Here is a 16,454-nt window from a genome sequence, read left to right as displayed (position 1 = left end):
AAAATGGTTTTGTGTGAATCCCAGTAGAAGCCTTACAATAGAATCAGATCTCTAGACACCTAGTTTGTCTCCAAAGATCAGTAAGGCAAAAGGGAATACTCAGGCCACTCCTAAAAGCCTCAGAGAAAATGGGGCATTGCAGGTAAGAAATGCACCATAGCAAAGTGTTTAAAGATGAGCTGCCTTAAGCAGACTAAGTACATTTGGCACCTGAACACTGCTTGTTTTGGCCAGGGTGTGCTGTTGTGCTGAACTTGTTAAAGTTCAGCATGGAAGTCGTCTCGCTCTTCTGCAGTCTCTCTTTGGATTTCCAGAGGTGCTTCATATTCCTTATGGAGCTGATCAGAGTTCTTCTGCAGAGTCTTAGTCTAAAGAATACAGAAAGGAGGACTGTAACAAACTAACCAGGGTAACACAAATTTTCTGTTTCTGACAACAGCTGGACAGCTCAGGTCAGCAGTCAGTGTAGTCCATAGACTTACAGAGAGCAGTGTCTGGATAACTGCTTTGAGATCAGAAAGGAAATAAATTATTAAAATTTATTGTTGCCATTTACAAAAACTTCTGACAAAGCGTGAGTGACCCTTTTATACCAGTTTTTGTGTTTAAAAATATATCTTAATCTACTAGGAGAGAACAGGAGAAACACGGGCTTCTGTTCTAGAAATTTTTCCACCCATCCTCTTCAAATCCACTATATTTTATTTAGAAAGTATTTATTTTTGATATGATTTATCTCTGCTGTACTATTACAAGGGTCTGTTGGGATTCAGAGGTACCCACACCTCTGGTCTGGGTTTTGAGGGTTGTGTCTGTATTTATTATGCCGTGACACAGGGACGTGAGCAGTGGATCAAGCTGTGCTGATAGCCAGGGCTTGGATGAAGCTGTCAATGGCCCAGATATATCTTGACCAGCCTGGCTTTGCTTTTCTGAAGTACAACCACAGGTACTTCTTTTTAACTTAATGGAGGTTTTCATCCAACCCTCTTGACAGCTGTGCACTACCTACATGGTGGGATCTGATGTGGTCTCTTTTCCACCCTCCTAGAGCTCAGGTCACTACCACAATGCTGCTGAAAGGTTAGAAGCAGACCCTATCCTGCATGTGACTTGGCATTGCTCCTATGCATCTCCAGTGCAAGCTGTCAGACATTTATTCTGAGAAAGCAGCAAACAGATACAACATGGGGAACCTAGTCAGATCGTTTACAGCTGGAAGATGCATAGATCAGCCCCCAAAGCTGGATTGATGACCTTGAAGTCCCAGAAGACTAGAGTAGTCATTTAATTCTAATGGAAAAGGCAAACCCCCAGCTAGACAGGTAAGTATTAGTAGGCCAGCAGTAGTTTTGGACAACACTGTGCAATGTATGTCAGGTAAACCTAGTTAATTTTTTTTAGATCTATGATGACTTCAGAGAATAGTGTTCAAGCCAATAGCCTGTAGGCTCCTGGTGCTTTGTGGGCTATCCTTGCTTTTATTGTGTTAACTCAGGTAAACCTGCTGTTAAGGGTCTGTGATGGCGCACTAATTCTGAGTGCTCAGGCAGTCTGTGATTCCAACAGACAGGGAGCTTTGGGAATTAGAAGACAGTGACTTTTCATGTATTTTACATACAAAGAACAAAGAAAAGCCCGTATGTGAGCTCTGGGTTTACTGAGTCCCTGTGCCAACCTGAATACTGAAGCATTATGCTGTGTTTTTGTATGTGTGGTGTAGCTCAAAAATTAAGAGCTTATGCTTACCTCCTGAAGTAAGCTGGAGTATTTTTAATCCAGTGATTCAAAATCTCTCCTGGGTACGTCATCTCCATGCCTTGCTTTCATTTGGTTCAGCGTTGCATGGGCTTTTGTGAGGTCCTGCCGGACTACCTTCAATGCCAGAGTTAACTTCACCACACCTTCACCCTTGACAACAGCCACTGCTGAAAGCCCGTGACAGTAAAATTGCAGTTGTAGTTTTCAAAACCATCTATTAAGCTTTTAGACCACATAACCCTACAAAGTGTCAGCAAGAGTTGAATGGGTGCAGATGGTATTACTGTTGAAAAACTTCAAGTCCACAAGTATATTGCAGTGTTCCCATTCCCATCCACTGTCCTGCCTCGTCTCCCATAGACACATACATATATGAAAGCTCAGGCTTAGTTTTGATTGACAGAAAGGACCCCAGGTGAGTGAGCCCTTTATGCAGATGCAATGGCTACAGCCAGAGAGTAAGAAGCAGTAGCACTATGGATGCCTGTAACGTGACTGTGGATCAACAGAGATCATGCACACTGAAAAGTCCCTACCACTGTGAGTAACCACTATGCCAGGTATTTGTGACACCTGAAATGTGAACAGGCACAAAGCTGCCACCTGTGGATGGGTAAGATGTGCTGCTAGTTGGCACTGGAGTAAAAAAAACATAAAGAACTTTTGCATTTGTTTACCTCTTGTGCTGAGCAACAGTGTACAAGAATATAAGCAATGACTTAGGGAGTCGGATCACACTGTTAGGTACCTCCCTGCTTATTCCCTTTCCTACCTCTTTACGGAATTTTTGTCTGTGAATTTCTCTGACTTCTTTCAAGAATCAAAGCATATCTGAGGATATTTCAGAGATACTCTGAATTTCTTTTGCACTGCTGCACCCATGTGTGTGCATTGGGGTCTCTGTGCAGGACAGGTTCTTCCAGAGATCCACTCTCTCTTCCTTGTTCCTGGTGAGGTCTCGTGTCCAGCTATGCGTTCATATAATTCAGTTTTTCCAGAAGTAGTTTGCGGGCACTGCTTATTGAGATAGCGGGAATACTCCTCAGCTACACTTGCCTGCAGACACTCCACCTGCAGGAAACAGAGGCTTGAGCTGATCAGGAACACAACATCAATGGGAACTCTAGAATGCTCTGGTGTGTCAGAGAGAACACTCTAGAAAAGGATTGATGGGATGGAAGTATAACCGAGATTTCAAACTCAGATCTAGCATGCAGAAAGGTGTTATAAAAGGCTAGTCTGAGTGCTTAGCCTTCTAGAAAGTGAGTTATATACATTTCATAATCTGAGTACACTATCTCTCTGATGTATGCATGTATCTAGAAAACCTTCCAGCAAGATATTCTGTCCCTGTTGCTGGTGACACAGGAGAAAATAAGCTGCTGCTCTTACCAATTTACTCCACTGGAACTGGTGACAAAAATGTATCTTGGATGGCAACATGGCATTGTATTTGTGCTGTATTTTTAATTTCCTGCTGTAATTTTGAATTTTAATTGCATTTTAAATTAGTGTCAAAGTAAAACTATCAGAAATCTGGAAGTCTAAGAACTGGTCTATGTGTAAAACCATAGCCTAGTCCCATGATAAGCATTTTATTATGTGATTACATCCACTCACTGCCAATACCTGCCTAAGCTGCTGGATAGGGAATGAATCAAGAGGGTGTTTTACTTGTTGCTCAGAAGACAACTAGCGTGCTGGGGACCTCTAACTATTCTGATGAGAATTCTGAATTCTGTTACTCTCATGTAAATACCAGCCCTCTGTAGCAATGCTGGTCTGCCTGCGTCTCTACACCAACTTAGCCACAACCATGCTGCCTCCAGCAGGCAAGTCAGCAGCCTAGGTGGCTTTTTCCAAGGAATTTTTCAGTATCTAACCAGGCCAGTTAGAACAGTTGAATGCTGTTTCAGAAATTGAATTCTGGCTTTAGCAGAATTATTCTTCCCAACCTCCTCCACCCAAATTGCAAAACTTAAATAGCCCAAGCTAGAATTTGGATTCTGGGCTTTCTAAGGCAAGTGTAACTTTGTGTAAGTTCCCAGTTGCTCCTTTCAGAGAAGTTTCCGAATGGCTCGATGAAGCACTGAGGCCTGGGGGTACGAGCAAGTGGAGCTGGCTAGGTCTAGGACTGCAAATGGAAGAGATACTCATGAGCATTTGGATCTTGCTAACGAAACCAAAGCCTCTTAATGTTCACCAAGTGCTAGCTAAGTGAGTAAGAAGCCTACCTAGTCTGTCCTAGAAGCTTGTTCTTTTTCACCTTTACCACTTAAGCTTAGTACTTGAACTAGGGGATGAAAGGAAGTTCAGGCACTTGTGCCTGCTCTTATCACACCTCTGTCTACAATGGAATTGCTGTAGCTTATATACAGATTTTAGGACAATTTGTTTCTTCCTTTTGCTGATTTTCCACCAGGAGGATGATCCAGCTATGGAACACATTGCCCAGGCAAGTGGAAGATCACCATCCTGGGAAGATCTCAAAAACAGCCAGACAAGCTTGTGGCTGAGCTGTTGTAATGTAGGTGATAGTTTTGCTTGGTGGGCTGGAGATTCTAGATGTTCCTTCCAACCAACACTTTGATGCTTCCTGAATTAGCTAGAGTAGCTTTCAGAGCCCCAAGAACCTTAATTATCCTGATTGGCCTCAACTAGATTCTCCATCCACCCACCTGCCCACAGCCAAGGAGCTCTGTTAAACAGGTTGAGGCTGTTGCGCTGTGCTGTAGGTGTATCTGCTTCTAGTCCTGTCTCTGTATACTAACCATACCTTGGACAGATGTCACAAGTAACACTTCTCCTGAATGGATCCTTTCGGATGTCTGTTGCAGTTTTGCCTCCAGTCCTGACTCTGTCCCTGTCTTGTGCTTCTGCCTTCCCCCACCAACTATGCATGGACCCTGGGGTTAACTGCCTCATGTGGAACTGCTGAGGACAACTGCTACCAGCACCTTACTTGGTGCTGTAAGACCATGCTTTAACTGCACTGCAGTCACCCTCATCCCCTGGCTTCTCCTTCCTCATGCAGTAGCTCTGCTCTTACTGCTCTCCAACAGTAGTGTCATTTCTGCCTGAGTAGCTGAAACTTTCAAGACCTGTATAAAGTGGAAATTTAAATTGGAAGGACTTAACTAATCTTGCCCATAGATATCAGTGTGACTGCAGTGGCAGGAAGATGAACAATACAGATTTAAAGATGCTAAGGTTCAGTGTTGTGAAACAGTAGACTTATTTTTACATAAGAACTTACAACATTAGTACCAGGAAGACACTGATTTCCTTCCTCCTTCAAGTGTGACCCTGGAAGAGTGAGTTGGGGCAATGAATGCAAGTGAAGACTTCTGACAGTGGCAGCACAGCCTGTCCCAATGGAACAGGATATTCACCAGAGCCAGCCAAGATCCAGCAGCACAACTGTGCTAGTGTCTGCTCCAGAGCTTCTACTAACACCAAAAGATCAGAGGCTGGGAGGTAAGAGATCAAATGCATAAAATGCATCCAGCTGCTGTTGGGAAACGTTTGACTCATCATTGTCTAAGTTACCTGAGTCTGAAGAAAAGTCTTTTCTTCCTTTATGTGGCCAATGATCTTTAACAAATGTTGCTTCTCTTGCTCTAGTATTCTTATTTCCTTTCTGCTTTTCCTGCAGTGTCAGTATCACCAGGGTACACTCCTCCAAAGCAATTGCAACCATTACCTTCAAGAACTCTAGTTCACAGATCCTTTTCTTCTGGTAAGCTAAAGAAAACAGAGGTGGGGTCTCACAATGAGCAATAAAGTCTGAATTCCACCCAGCTGGGCTGTGGGATATTCAGCTTCAAAAGAGTGCTGGTGGGAAGTGAGCCTGAAGATTGAGCTCCTGCTGCCTGGCCTGGTAAATGCCTAGGGGCTGGGTGTAGTCTCTTTTGGGATAATCTAAAAGATAATTTTATGTTTATTTAGCTGTGCATATGAACTTTGTCAGGATTTCTGATGTTAGCTCATAATATTTGTCCTAATTTGGAAAACAAAGAACGAGCAATATTTTGTGTTCTTGAGAATTTAAGGTTTTGATAAGACATAATGAGCACTGACGGTTTTGTCATGTTTCACAGGTGGGTAGGTCCCCATCTAAGCACAGGCAGTATGTGAGGCTAAAGACTACTTGTAATTAGCAATATATCCTCTTCTCTGAAGGAACATTCTTTGTGAACTTTGACCTGCTTTCTTTTCTCCAAATGCATGGTCTCATGCAACCTTTTGTATACAAACTTCTTGTCTACCCACCCTCCCCTCCTTTTAGGTATGCCTCTCTTACCTTGCCTTTCTCTTCAGAACATCTAATAAAGAACTCCTGTTGCTGCTCTTGGTTTTCTCTGCTGTAACTTGTGCTTTTCACTCTCAGCTATTTCCCCTTTGTCTTGAAAATCTGTCTTTAGGATATTTACTGAGGGACCCAGTAACAGTACTGGACTCAGGTCCCATATCCTAGTCACAGCTACATGGTAGAATTTCATTGGGTGTTACCTCCCTGGCATGGAGGCTTCTTTTTATGCCTAGACGGAATTCCACCAGGAGAATAAAATTATAAAAGATGGGATATGGTGCGATTGAAAGGAGGCTGTGAGCAAGCCTTGTTTTGTTTGTGAATAACTGCATTATTCACCAATCAAACCTCTTCATTCCCTTTCCTGAACAGAAGGATAGAAATGGTGCATGCTGAATTGTCTGACTTGCAGGTTTTTGCCTCCTCAGTAAAACCTGGTATATTTATGTACAAATACTACGCAACAGAGTTTACATTTTAAAAGTTAAAACTCATACCTGAATCTAAGAACAGGAACTACTTTTTCTTACTGTACCTGGGTGTGAATTTCCTTCCCATGCCGTAACTGTACCAAAGGTTTTGCAAAACTCTTTCATTGTGATACTTGTGTCAGGGTAAGAGATAACAAAAATTAGAGCACAGAGATTCTGACATTGTGATGTTTAGTTGCTCAGTGTGAGCTAAGAACTCTGTGTTAAAGCTTCAGCAAATGTGTTTCAAGGCATAGTTTTAGTGTTTCACAACTGACTCCTGACCACAAGGAGTCTACCTAAGCCCCTTTAGTTAAGTGCAGCAATATTTATAATTGTACCTGCCCAGTAGAAGTAGAGCACAACTCATTGGCTGCCAAAGTGATTATTTGGTAGTGTGGGCACTGGCCAGTGCCATTTGAGAACATTAGCTCTCTGACCTCTTACAACTCTCCCCACACCAAGAATAGACAGACATTCTCCCACTTAGAAAGAATTCAGGCTGCAGTGCAGCTCACTGCAAATACAGAATTGCTGGATGGACCCAGAAGTCTTAGCACCATGGGGTGAATATGAAGGCCCTATGGACATAGCAACCTGAATATTGTTTTAATCCAGAAATGGATTAAGCTGTGGATAACATCATCGTGAAGACCTACCCTATCACAGAATCACAGAATCCCAAGGGTTGGAAGGGACCTAAAAAGATCATCTAGTCCAACCCCCCTGCAAGAGCAGGGTAACCTACAGTACATCACACAGGAACTTGTCCAGGCGGGCCTTGAATATCTCCAGTGTAGGAGACTTCACAACCCCCCATGGCAACCTGTTCCAGTGCTCTGTCACTCTTACAGTAAAGAAGTTCTTCCTGATGTTAACGTGGAACTTCCTATGCTCTAGTTTACACCCATTGCCCCTTGTCCTATCACTGGATATCACTGAAAAAAGCCTAGCTCCATCATCCTGACACCTACCCTTTACATATTTGTAAACATTGATGAGGTCACCCCTCAGTCTCCTCTTCTCCAAGCTAAAGAGACCCAGCTCCCTCAGCCTCTCCTCATAAGGGAGATGTTCCACTCCCTTAATCATCTTTGTGGCTCTGCGCTGGACTCATCCCTCCACCTAGTCACTTCCTCATAGAAGGCTATAAGGTTGGTCATACATGACTTCCCCCTCATAAAACCATGTTGGCTGTTCTTAATGACCCCCTCATCCTTGATATGCCTAGTGATGGAGTCAAGAATAAGTTGTTCCATCACCTTTCCAGGGATGGAGGTAAGGCTGACCGGTCTATAATTACCCGGGTCCTCCTTCTTGCCCTTCTTATAGATTGGTGTGACCTTTGCCATCCGCCAATCCTCAGGCACCTCGCCCGTTTCCCACGACTTACCAAAGATGATGGGAAGTGGCCTAGCAATGACCTCCGCCAGCTCCCTCATCTAGTTTTGTCTTAGAGGAGCTCTTAGTAACACAAACTTTATCTCAAATCAAGCTTACAGCTGTAGTGATTTGAGTGCTCTCTCTTCCATGATAATCTTTTCCAAATATTAGGAAATATATATGGATAGTACTTCCAAAGTTCTCTTTAGTACCTTCACATTAATGTGAATTTACACCAGAAATAATGCCATAAAGCCTTAGTGCTGGCTCAGCACAACCTTAACACCCAAAGGAGCTATAGCTCTATGTACAATTCTAGTAGAAGGGAAATAGTGATTGGAAGCAGCCAGTACAGGCTGCATATCCTTGTACCTGTCGGAGGCAGCCACCTTCTGCCTGCCTGTGTGCTCAGCTATGCATGAGCTGGCTACCTCAAATGTCTTACCAAAAGGATGCAGCTAAATATACAGTGTAAACAGTACATTTTTAGAAAAGCATTTAATAATACAATTTTTTGTTGTTTTGTGGGGTTTGTTGGTTTTTGTTTTTTTGTGTTGGTTTTTTTTTTTTTTTTAAATTAGACCTGAAGAAAACTGACTGAAGTGGGCTTACATTGTAATGCTAGCAGATGTAAAGGCAGAACCCACACTAGCAGTGGGTGTAGTGGTGAGTACCTTAAATGTCATCTAGGCTAAGGTGGTACATGGGACATATGCCTAGGGCAATAAAAACAAAGTAAGAGAAAGCTGCTAAATCAGACCACAAAGGTAACAGGTGGTTGGCTGAGAAATTCAATGCTGTGGTGCAAAGCAGGTTTAGTGTCAGTTTCAAAGACAGCTGAAGTGCTACAGATATGTGAAGTGATGATACAGCTCCCTAAGCCAAATGGCCCATTTATCACCTCCAAAGCTGCACGTGAAGACTCTGAGCACTGTAGTGAGTGACTATAAGCAGAATGTGAAATGCTGATGTTAGGAGCCATCATAATGGCCACCTCTCACAGATTTTAAAGAAGTTGTTTTTGTTAAGCACAGTCAGAGATAATTCAAGAATAAAGATAGATATTTAGGAGCTCAGTTCTATAAATGAGTAAATTTCCTTCCTTTTGTATGCTTTCTGCTTTCAGACACTTGCTTTTGTCTCTTCCCTAGCTTGGATACCTTTGTGAGCAAGAGAGCTCACTAAACCAACAGGAAACTTTGCGGCTCTTGGTCTCTGATTTTCCTGCTGGGTGAGTTGACTCAGCGAGTATCCAGTGAGTGTCAGAGCTGGTGCAGTCTAAGCAGTGGGAGGGCACCATCAGGACTGGGAAGTGAGTCCTTCATGTTTCCGTGGCTAAAAGCTGTTCGATTAGATCTCTGCTTCCTTGGCCAGGCAGGTGAGCTGTTATCTGTACTGGGCAGAGAGCAGGAGGCTGGAAATTACTGATAACCCCATCCAATACCCTTAGCTAGAAGTGGATGGATGTCATGTAGGCCTCATTAGCAGAGTAGTATCTGTAATTAGGGAAGTGAGTCCTCAGTATTCAGAAAGATGGGAGGATTCCAATTAAAAAAGAGAAAAAAGAAAATCCACTTATTTTCTTCTTAGACTTCAAATATGTTTACTACCATGGCATACTGGTTCACTGGCATTCACCTTATTTCCAAAAACCATAAAAGGTATGTTTTGCTGGGTCTACAGAGACTTCAAATTAAAAAGGGACCTATCACATCCAAGCAAAATGCATAAAAAAAGATGACCAAACCCCCCAAAAAATAACCAAATAAAAAGCAAACTAAAAACCTTCAGAAAGCAGTACAATATCACCAACAGCATGGGTAACAGTAATCTCTCTGGGAGCTGAAGCAAAGAAATGTCTAGTAAAGAATTCTGGAAGGAAACTGATAAAAGTGATTTGAAAAAAAAATTTTTAGTGATTAAAATGGGCTTATTCACTTGGTTGAAGGTGCAAAGAACAGTTGTCTGTAATGAGGGCCTGTGATTTGGATAGTCCAGGTAACAAGTACTGTGATAATATATATCCTTTAAGAGTTTGTCCCAGTAGAAGACTGCTGCCATTTGATAGCTGCTCAGTGCCCTGTGTGATACGAGCTGTTGGTTACAGTCTATTTCTAGCCCTCTGTCATAGCTTACAAAGTCCTGGTATCACTGTGGCATTTGAATGCCAATAAAAGTTTAAAGCTCACTAAGAATGGCCTGTTCAGTTCTCTGCCCTGCCTTCAGGAGTAATTCAAGCTTCAAGTTACCAGTGCAAGTGCCTCCTGTGATTGTCCCAGACAATCTTGATACACTGCTGTTGCCTGAACTGTGTATGTGATGAAGATTTAAAATATCTAAAAACCTTAAATCTAATCATCTAAAGTATTACAAGAAAAAAAAGCTTCCAACAACATTTATGCATGAAAGAAATTGACCTAATGGACCAGAAAGAAGGTTTTATCAGTTGACATCTGTTTAGGCTGCTCATCCTATGTACATATCTAACACAACTAAGCTCTGTAAGAACATCTCCATTTGTGTTTGTTCCCTACAGGTCCAAGTCCAAAAGCTTATAGAATCACAGAATAGTTAGGATTGGAAAGGACCTTAAGATCATTTAGTTACAAACCCCCCGCCATGGGCAGGGACACCTTGCACTAAACCATGTCATCCAAGGCTGTGTCCAACCTGGACTTGAACACTGCCAGGGATGGAGCATTCACAACCTCCTTGGGCAACCCACTCCAGTGCCTCACCACCCTCACAGTAAAGAACTTCCTCCTTATATCAAATCTAAACTTCCCCTGTTTAAGTTTTAATCCATTACCCCTTGTCCTATCACTACAGTCCCTAATGAAGAGTTCTCTGCCCCAGCATCCTTATAGGCCCCCTTCAGATACTGGAAGGCTGCTATGAAGTCTCAAATCCCTGCATGAAGGTGGAGTAATCTCTGCTGTTGATGGGCTCTACAGTATGATAGGGAGCAGAGAAAGAGAAGCTTTGATCAAGTGTGTCAGGGCACAGCACCAAAATGAAAATGATAAGCATAAGATGGAGCTGACTGGAATTCAGGTTACAATATGGATGTAACAATATGTTCATAAAGGTAAGAAACAAGATCCTATTGCTGCTTTTGTTGCCTATTTTGTGAGGCAGAAGCAGAAGCTCAGTGGCAGAGTGGAGAAGGTCTCTCTGCAGACTAAAACTTGTTCAGAAAGGATAGTCGAACTCCCGGGTTGTATCTGGGCCATGCAAAGACTTCACTAGCAGTAAGTAATGTTCTCATTAGTAAAAACAACAAAGTGAAAACATGTTATGTAAGACAGTAAAAAAAAAAGTAATTCCAAAGTGTAAACGCACTTAAGAAAGCTCTACTTTCTCCTGCCATTAGACACTTTGTTTCCTTCCGTCACTTTTCCCATCACTACAGGATTCCTTTGGAATGAGAATTTGAATGAATTAGTTCAGAAAGAATCAAATGCAAACTTCACATGGTCTGCATACATGCTCTAAGGTCAGGATATAACAAAAGCAGGAGTACCCACTTCTATGAGGGTTTTAAATTAAAGTGGTGATTTTCAATGTCTCCATGAGGTGTGTCCTCAAAACACTCACAACAAACCTCCCAGGATCAGGCCCATTAAAACTAAGAATGTTGGGGATCCTGATTAGGTTCAGGCAAAAGAAAGCATCTTTTTGTCACACACAGAAACCGAACTTCAGAAAGGAGAGGTTTTTGCAGTGAAAATTTGGGATCTGCACCCTTGCTGCTTGATGGATTTAGGCAGGAATCTCCAGGAGTTCAGTATAGTAAATTCCATTTCACATCCACTTTAGATTATCATGTCTTTTGAAGACTTGGGCTTTGATTTGAAAATGGAAACTGTTACAGAAGATGTGGAAGACATGAGAAGATGTGAACAACCCAGTGACATCCAATTAGCAGAAGCTCAATATATAGATAAACTGAATCCTGTGTGAATTCTGTAGTCTGAGCAGCAGATAATCCGCTTATTCAATACTACCCATTGGTGCGTACTTCTCCTTTTTCCTTTGGATAGCAAATTTAAGTACCCATCTCAGCACTTCCTTTCAAGTGAAGAGAACCCTGTATCATACCTGTAACTTCAGTTCCTGAGCATTCTCTTTAGTCCAGTCAAGAGCCTGCAGCTCCTTCTTTAAGTAGGACTCCATTTGCTCTAAGTATGGTGGCTTTGGAATGCTAAGAAGGGCCTGTTTATTGCTGCATAGACACAGGGAAAGAATGGACACATGAACTCAAGCCTGTCCTGTACATAAGAATGAATTCTTTATAAATCAGCTCAAGGATCTTGATTTTCTTCCTACTGCCCCCCCCCTTTTTTTTTAAACCTGTAGGTTTGGGGTTTTTTTTTCTTTTTATTCTTGGGTAAGGAAAATAATATAGCATACAATGGACAATTTAAAATTCCTTGATGGAGCAGGAAGCTATTCAAGATGTCCTGCTAGTACTACCTTTTGGTTTAAGAACTTCATAATGTGTTTTGGTATAAAGAGCCAGGTGAGTGGGATCTCTGTATCAGAAGAGCATAAATAGTAATTGTGCATTTATTGGGTCAAGGAAAACAGCCATTTGAAGAGAGAACTGAAAATATACTAAGTTTCAGGTGGTTCTAGATTCTTCAGGAACCTCAGCAGGTTCTAGGCTAAGTGTCCTTTTGCTGGATTTTGTTATCATATGATTATCATACAATATTTATGAGTTAAAGCTCATCTAGTTTCAAGCCCCTGCCACACTCATGGACACTTTCCACTAGACTAGGTTTCTCCAAGCCCCATCCAACCTGGCCTTGAACACTTTCAGGAATGGGGCAGCCTTCTCTGCATATTTCATATTACAACCAGCTAGAATTAAAACTGAAAAGCCCAACTACCCTTATTATATCATCCACAGAGGTGTCCTGTTGTCTGTCAGAGCCCTGAGTGCACCAACAGGCTCTACAACTTTTCCCCTTACTCCTCAGAGTTTGGATGCCTTTGCCCAAGGGGAGCTGGGACCCTAGAAGGTGACAGCACGGAAATCAGGGAGCAGGACACAGTGCCACAGGACTTGAACAAGAAGAGCCGAGCAGGTCACTTGATGGTAGCATGGGTCACCTGTAGTTCAGTGATGGTCAGGCAAGTCTGCAATGATGAGGAAGGTGTTGTGTCACCTGCGATGTCAAATCAGCGGGCTAGGGTCAGTGAGATAAGAGACACATGGCTACACCATAGCTCCAGCAAGAACCAATGGTGAGTGCACTTGAATGAAGGCTTCTCAAATCTCTTTCTCATGCAGCTTTTTCCACAGGACCTGATCCCAGGTTATCCAGCTGTGCCGCATCAAAATCAGTCTTGAGCCCAGGTACCCAAGAGCCTAGGACCGGAGAAGAACTTGCAGAGCCTGTTGGTGCACTCAGGGCCCTGACAGAATCTTTTATGATGTTGGTCAATGAATCACTAAATGATAGCATGGTATGGTGATGTTTGTATTAAGCATGACTCAATATTATGTTAATACTTGACATCACCTATAGAGCTACTAGTCAGAACCAACAATCTGTTCTCTATTATGGTGAATGCTTGTGGGGTAACCCAACATCACTGTTCTCTCTAACACTGGAGGAGGCTCTGCTTTGTAAGGTCTTAGTTTTCAAAAACTTTCCAGTAATTCTGGTGACTTAACCAGTAGTACAGACAGAGCTTACCTAGACTGTCTCTCCTTTGGGGTGCAGCAGGATTTGTGATTCCTTAGCACTGTCTGTCCAGCTGCAAATGCAGGCCATATGGACCAAGAGCCTTTAGTCAAAAGCGGAATGACTGAGAGAATCTTTGTGCTGTAGCTGGCACTACAAGCTCACCACAAAGAGCCAAAATCCAGAATCAGTACAACTGCCTATGAAAGACAAGGGCTGAACCCTGAAACTCTTCTCAGATGGGACTGACCACACCTAAAAACCAAGTAAACATTTTTGTTCTTTGAAGAAATCATCTCCCCAGACTAGAAACCATTAGTTACACACCTCTGAACAATCCCTTGGTAGCTGTTGTTCATGCTGCCTGGATTATGTGATTGTGGGAAAGTGTTCACATCTTTGGGTGCAAAATGATTCTTGGTCTACACTGGGACCAGTGGAAAATAAAGCATCACACAACCAGCCAGAATTTTGCAATAATCCTGATGAAACCCAAACTAGCAGGTTTCACGCTGCTGTTGTTTGCAGTGGGGAGCTTTGCACTAAAGTGTCCCCCCCACAGGAAGGACACACTGAGCTAGGTTAACTCATACAGACTATGAGTTTTAAAGGTAGGTTGGTGACCCTACACAAAACAGCTGATTTGCATCAGTGTAAGAATGTTGTGAAGGTAAAGCCTGAGGAACCATGAATGAATCAATTTTACTTCAGAAGCTGCAAACTCTTCTGAAAGCAAAACTTTGTTGTTAATTTTAAGAGTCTGTTCATTTCTATTGTGGAACTTTGTCAGTGTTTCTTTGTGGGTGGGGGGATGTGGGGGTGGGGTGTGTGTGGGTGGGGGAAAGCCAGGTATGCAGGATTGCTCTATTGTCTACTTTATTCATTCATAGAATGCCAGACTGGTTTGAGTTGGAAGGGACTTGAAGGCTCATCCAGTTCCAGTCCCCTATCGTGGGCAGGGACACCTTCCACCAGAGCAGGTTGCTCCAAGCCCCATCCAACCTGGCCTTGAACACTGCCAGGGATGGGGCAGCCACAGCTTCTATGGGCAACATGTGCCAGCACCTCACCACCCTCACAGGGAAGAACTTCTTCCTAAAATCTCATCTCAATCTCCCCTCTGTCAGTTTAAAGCCATTCCCCCTTGTCCTGTTCCTTTTTGCTTTTATAAAAAAGTCCCTTTCCCATTATTAAAACCAAATAATTAGTAGGTGATTATCCAATGCAAATCCCTCCCTGTTCTGTCTGTAAAATTTACAAAAAATTAACCATGGGCAGACAGGAGGGTTTGACTTTCAAAACCTAAACTTCAGGCTGACCAAGCCTTCAAATGGTTAAATGTAAAGGCTCAGAATTTTAAATTTCCTAATTCCAGTTGAAGAAGCAGGAAGATTACACTGCAGAAACAGTAAGATTCCAATTTACAGTAGGCTAAAAAGCTTCTGTACAATGAGGAGTGTGCTTACAGAACGTCCCAGCTCCAGGAACAAAATACTACTTAAAGTTCTTGTGCCAATGTAGCACAAACAGCTTGCCATAGAAGTGGCACATTCTTAAAATACAACCAAAACATTAACGAAAAAACCCCCACCCAAACCCAACATAAATAATATGTGACTTTTATAGACCTTAACATTGCATTTTTTTGTTGGTCTATATATTCCCAGAGTTCATTTTCTCATAATTTGGATATATATTTTTCTCATGCTAGTTTATTTTATTTAGTAAAACTGATAAATAGCAGGGAGCAGATGTTCCTGCAGGATGCTCTTAGCCTATGATTAAACAGCCTGGCTACAGGGATCACGGAAAAGCAGCAGCAACTGGAAGCCATGCCTGGCAACAGTTACTGGGGCGCAGGGCCGGGGCTGCACCACAGCACCGTCGGAAGGAACAGAACGGCTCTGCTCGGCTCTCCCTGTGGCGCCCAGGCCCCGTCCCTCTCTTCTTTCGTTCTTTCCTTTCTTCTTTCCTCCTTCCTTTCCTCTCTCTCTCTCCCTCTCTCCTTCAGGCCCAGCCCGAACCTGCCCGGCGGAGAGCGGCCCGCCGCCTTGACAGCGCATTTGCTGTTTACACAAGTCCCCATGGAGACGATCCACCTGCCAGGACCCCGTCGCACCGTTATAGCTGCCCAGGCAACGCCTGACGCGCTGCTGCTGCTCGCCACGGGCAGCAGCCCGGGCACTGCCCAGCACCACCCTGGTAGGAGGCGGGCTCTGCGGAACGGTCGGCCCCGGAGCGAGGCCGCCAGCGCGGCGCTGCCGGCTCCGCTGCAGGTGCAGTCCACACCAGCCCTTGCGCGCAGGCGTCGGGAGGAGAGAGGCAGGCGAGAAGAGGCCCCTCAGCACCTCACTGCCTCGGAGTACGATGGGAGCAGAAGTCCCTCACCCGGAGGCGCTCTCGGAGCCCTTTTCCAGCGTGAGGCGCGCAGATGAGGGTGGGGTTTCACGCGCCTAGCCTTTCGGGAGCTGTAGTCCCGGAGAGCAAAGGAGGTGCGCAGGCGGGGGCGGAGCAGACTCCGCTTCCCATCGGGCAGCGCGGCGCCATTGTGGCTGCTCTCGCAGCTCATTGGCCGGCGGTCGGAGCTGGGTCTCGTTCCCCGCCCGGTGACACAAAGCGAATTCAAGATGGCTGAGGCGGTGGCGGGCATTCCGCACGGAGGGGATGCGGCTCTGCCGTGCCCTCCCGAAGAACAGGAGCTGACCCGGCGCCTCCGCAGGCTTTACCCCGCCGTCAACCAGGAGGAGACGCCGCTGCCGCGGTCCTGGAGCCCCAAGGACAAGTACAACTATATCGGCCTCTCGCAGGGCAACCTGCGCGTCCACTACAAAG

The 16,454-nt window shown here is 43.9% G+C and overlaps 2 protein-coding genes across 4 annotated transcripts in view; one reads left to right on the top strand and one right to left on the bottom strand.

The window, feature by feature from the left end:
* The window catches only part of TSNAXIP1 (translin associated factor X interacting protein 1), a 27,908-nt gene extending 11,717 nt beyond the window's left edge, over positions 1 to 16,191 (bottom strand). The window contains 10 exon segments of the mRNA XM_065663829.1: positions 219 to 368; positions 1,750 to 1,911; positions 2,736 to 2,778; positions 2,780 to 2,832; positions 5,311 to 5,398; positions 5,400 to 5,505; positions 12,003 to 12,151; positions 13,635 to 13,725; positions 15,697 to 15,892; positions 16,072 to 16,191. Of these exon segments, the coding sequence (XP_065519901.1) occupies positions 219 to 368; positions 1,750 to 1,911; positions 2,736 to 2,778; positions 2,780 to 2,832; positions 5,311 to 5,398; positions 5,400 to 5,505; positions 12,003 to 12,151; positions 13,635 to 13,725; positions 15,697 to 15,892; positions 16,072 to 16,191 (1,158 nt within the window).
* LOC136004658 (ran-binding protein 10) overlaps positions 16,130 to 16,454 on the top strand; it is a 77,292-nt gene continuing 76,967 nt past the window's right edge. Inside the window, exon 1 of one of the 3 annotated variants that reach the window (XM_065661335.1) lies at positions 16,130 to 16,454. In XM_065661335.1, the coding sequence (XP_065517407.1) occupies positions 16,250 to 16,454 (205 nt within the window). In that variant the 5' untranslated portion in view covers positions 16,130 to 16,249. The other 2 variants (XM_065661334.1, XM_065661336.1) reach the window with 2 other exon arrangements.

Source organism: Lathamus discolor, chromosome Z (assembly GCF_037157495.1).
Source record: "Lathamus discolor isolate bLatDis1 chromosome Z, bLatDis1.hap1, whole genome shotgun sequence".
Lineage (NCBI taxonomy): Eukaryota > Metazoa > Chordata > Aves > Psittaciformes > Psittacidae > Lathamus > Lathamus discolor.
Note: the sequence above shows the minus strand (reverse complement) of the source record. Positions and strands in the feature narration are given on the sequence as shown.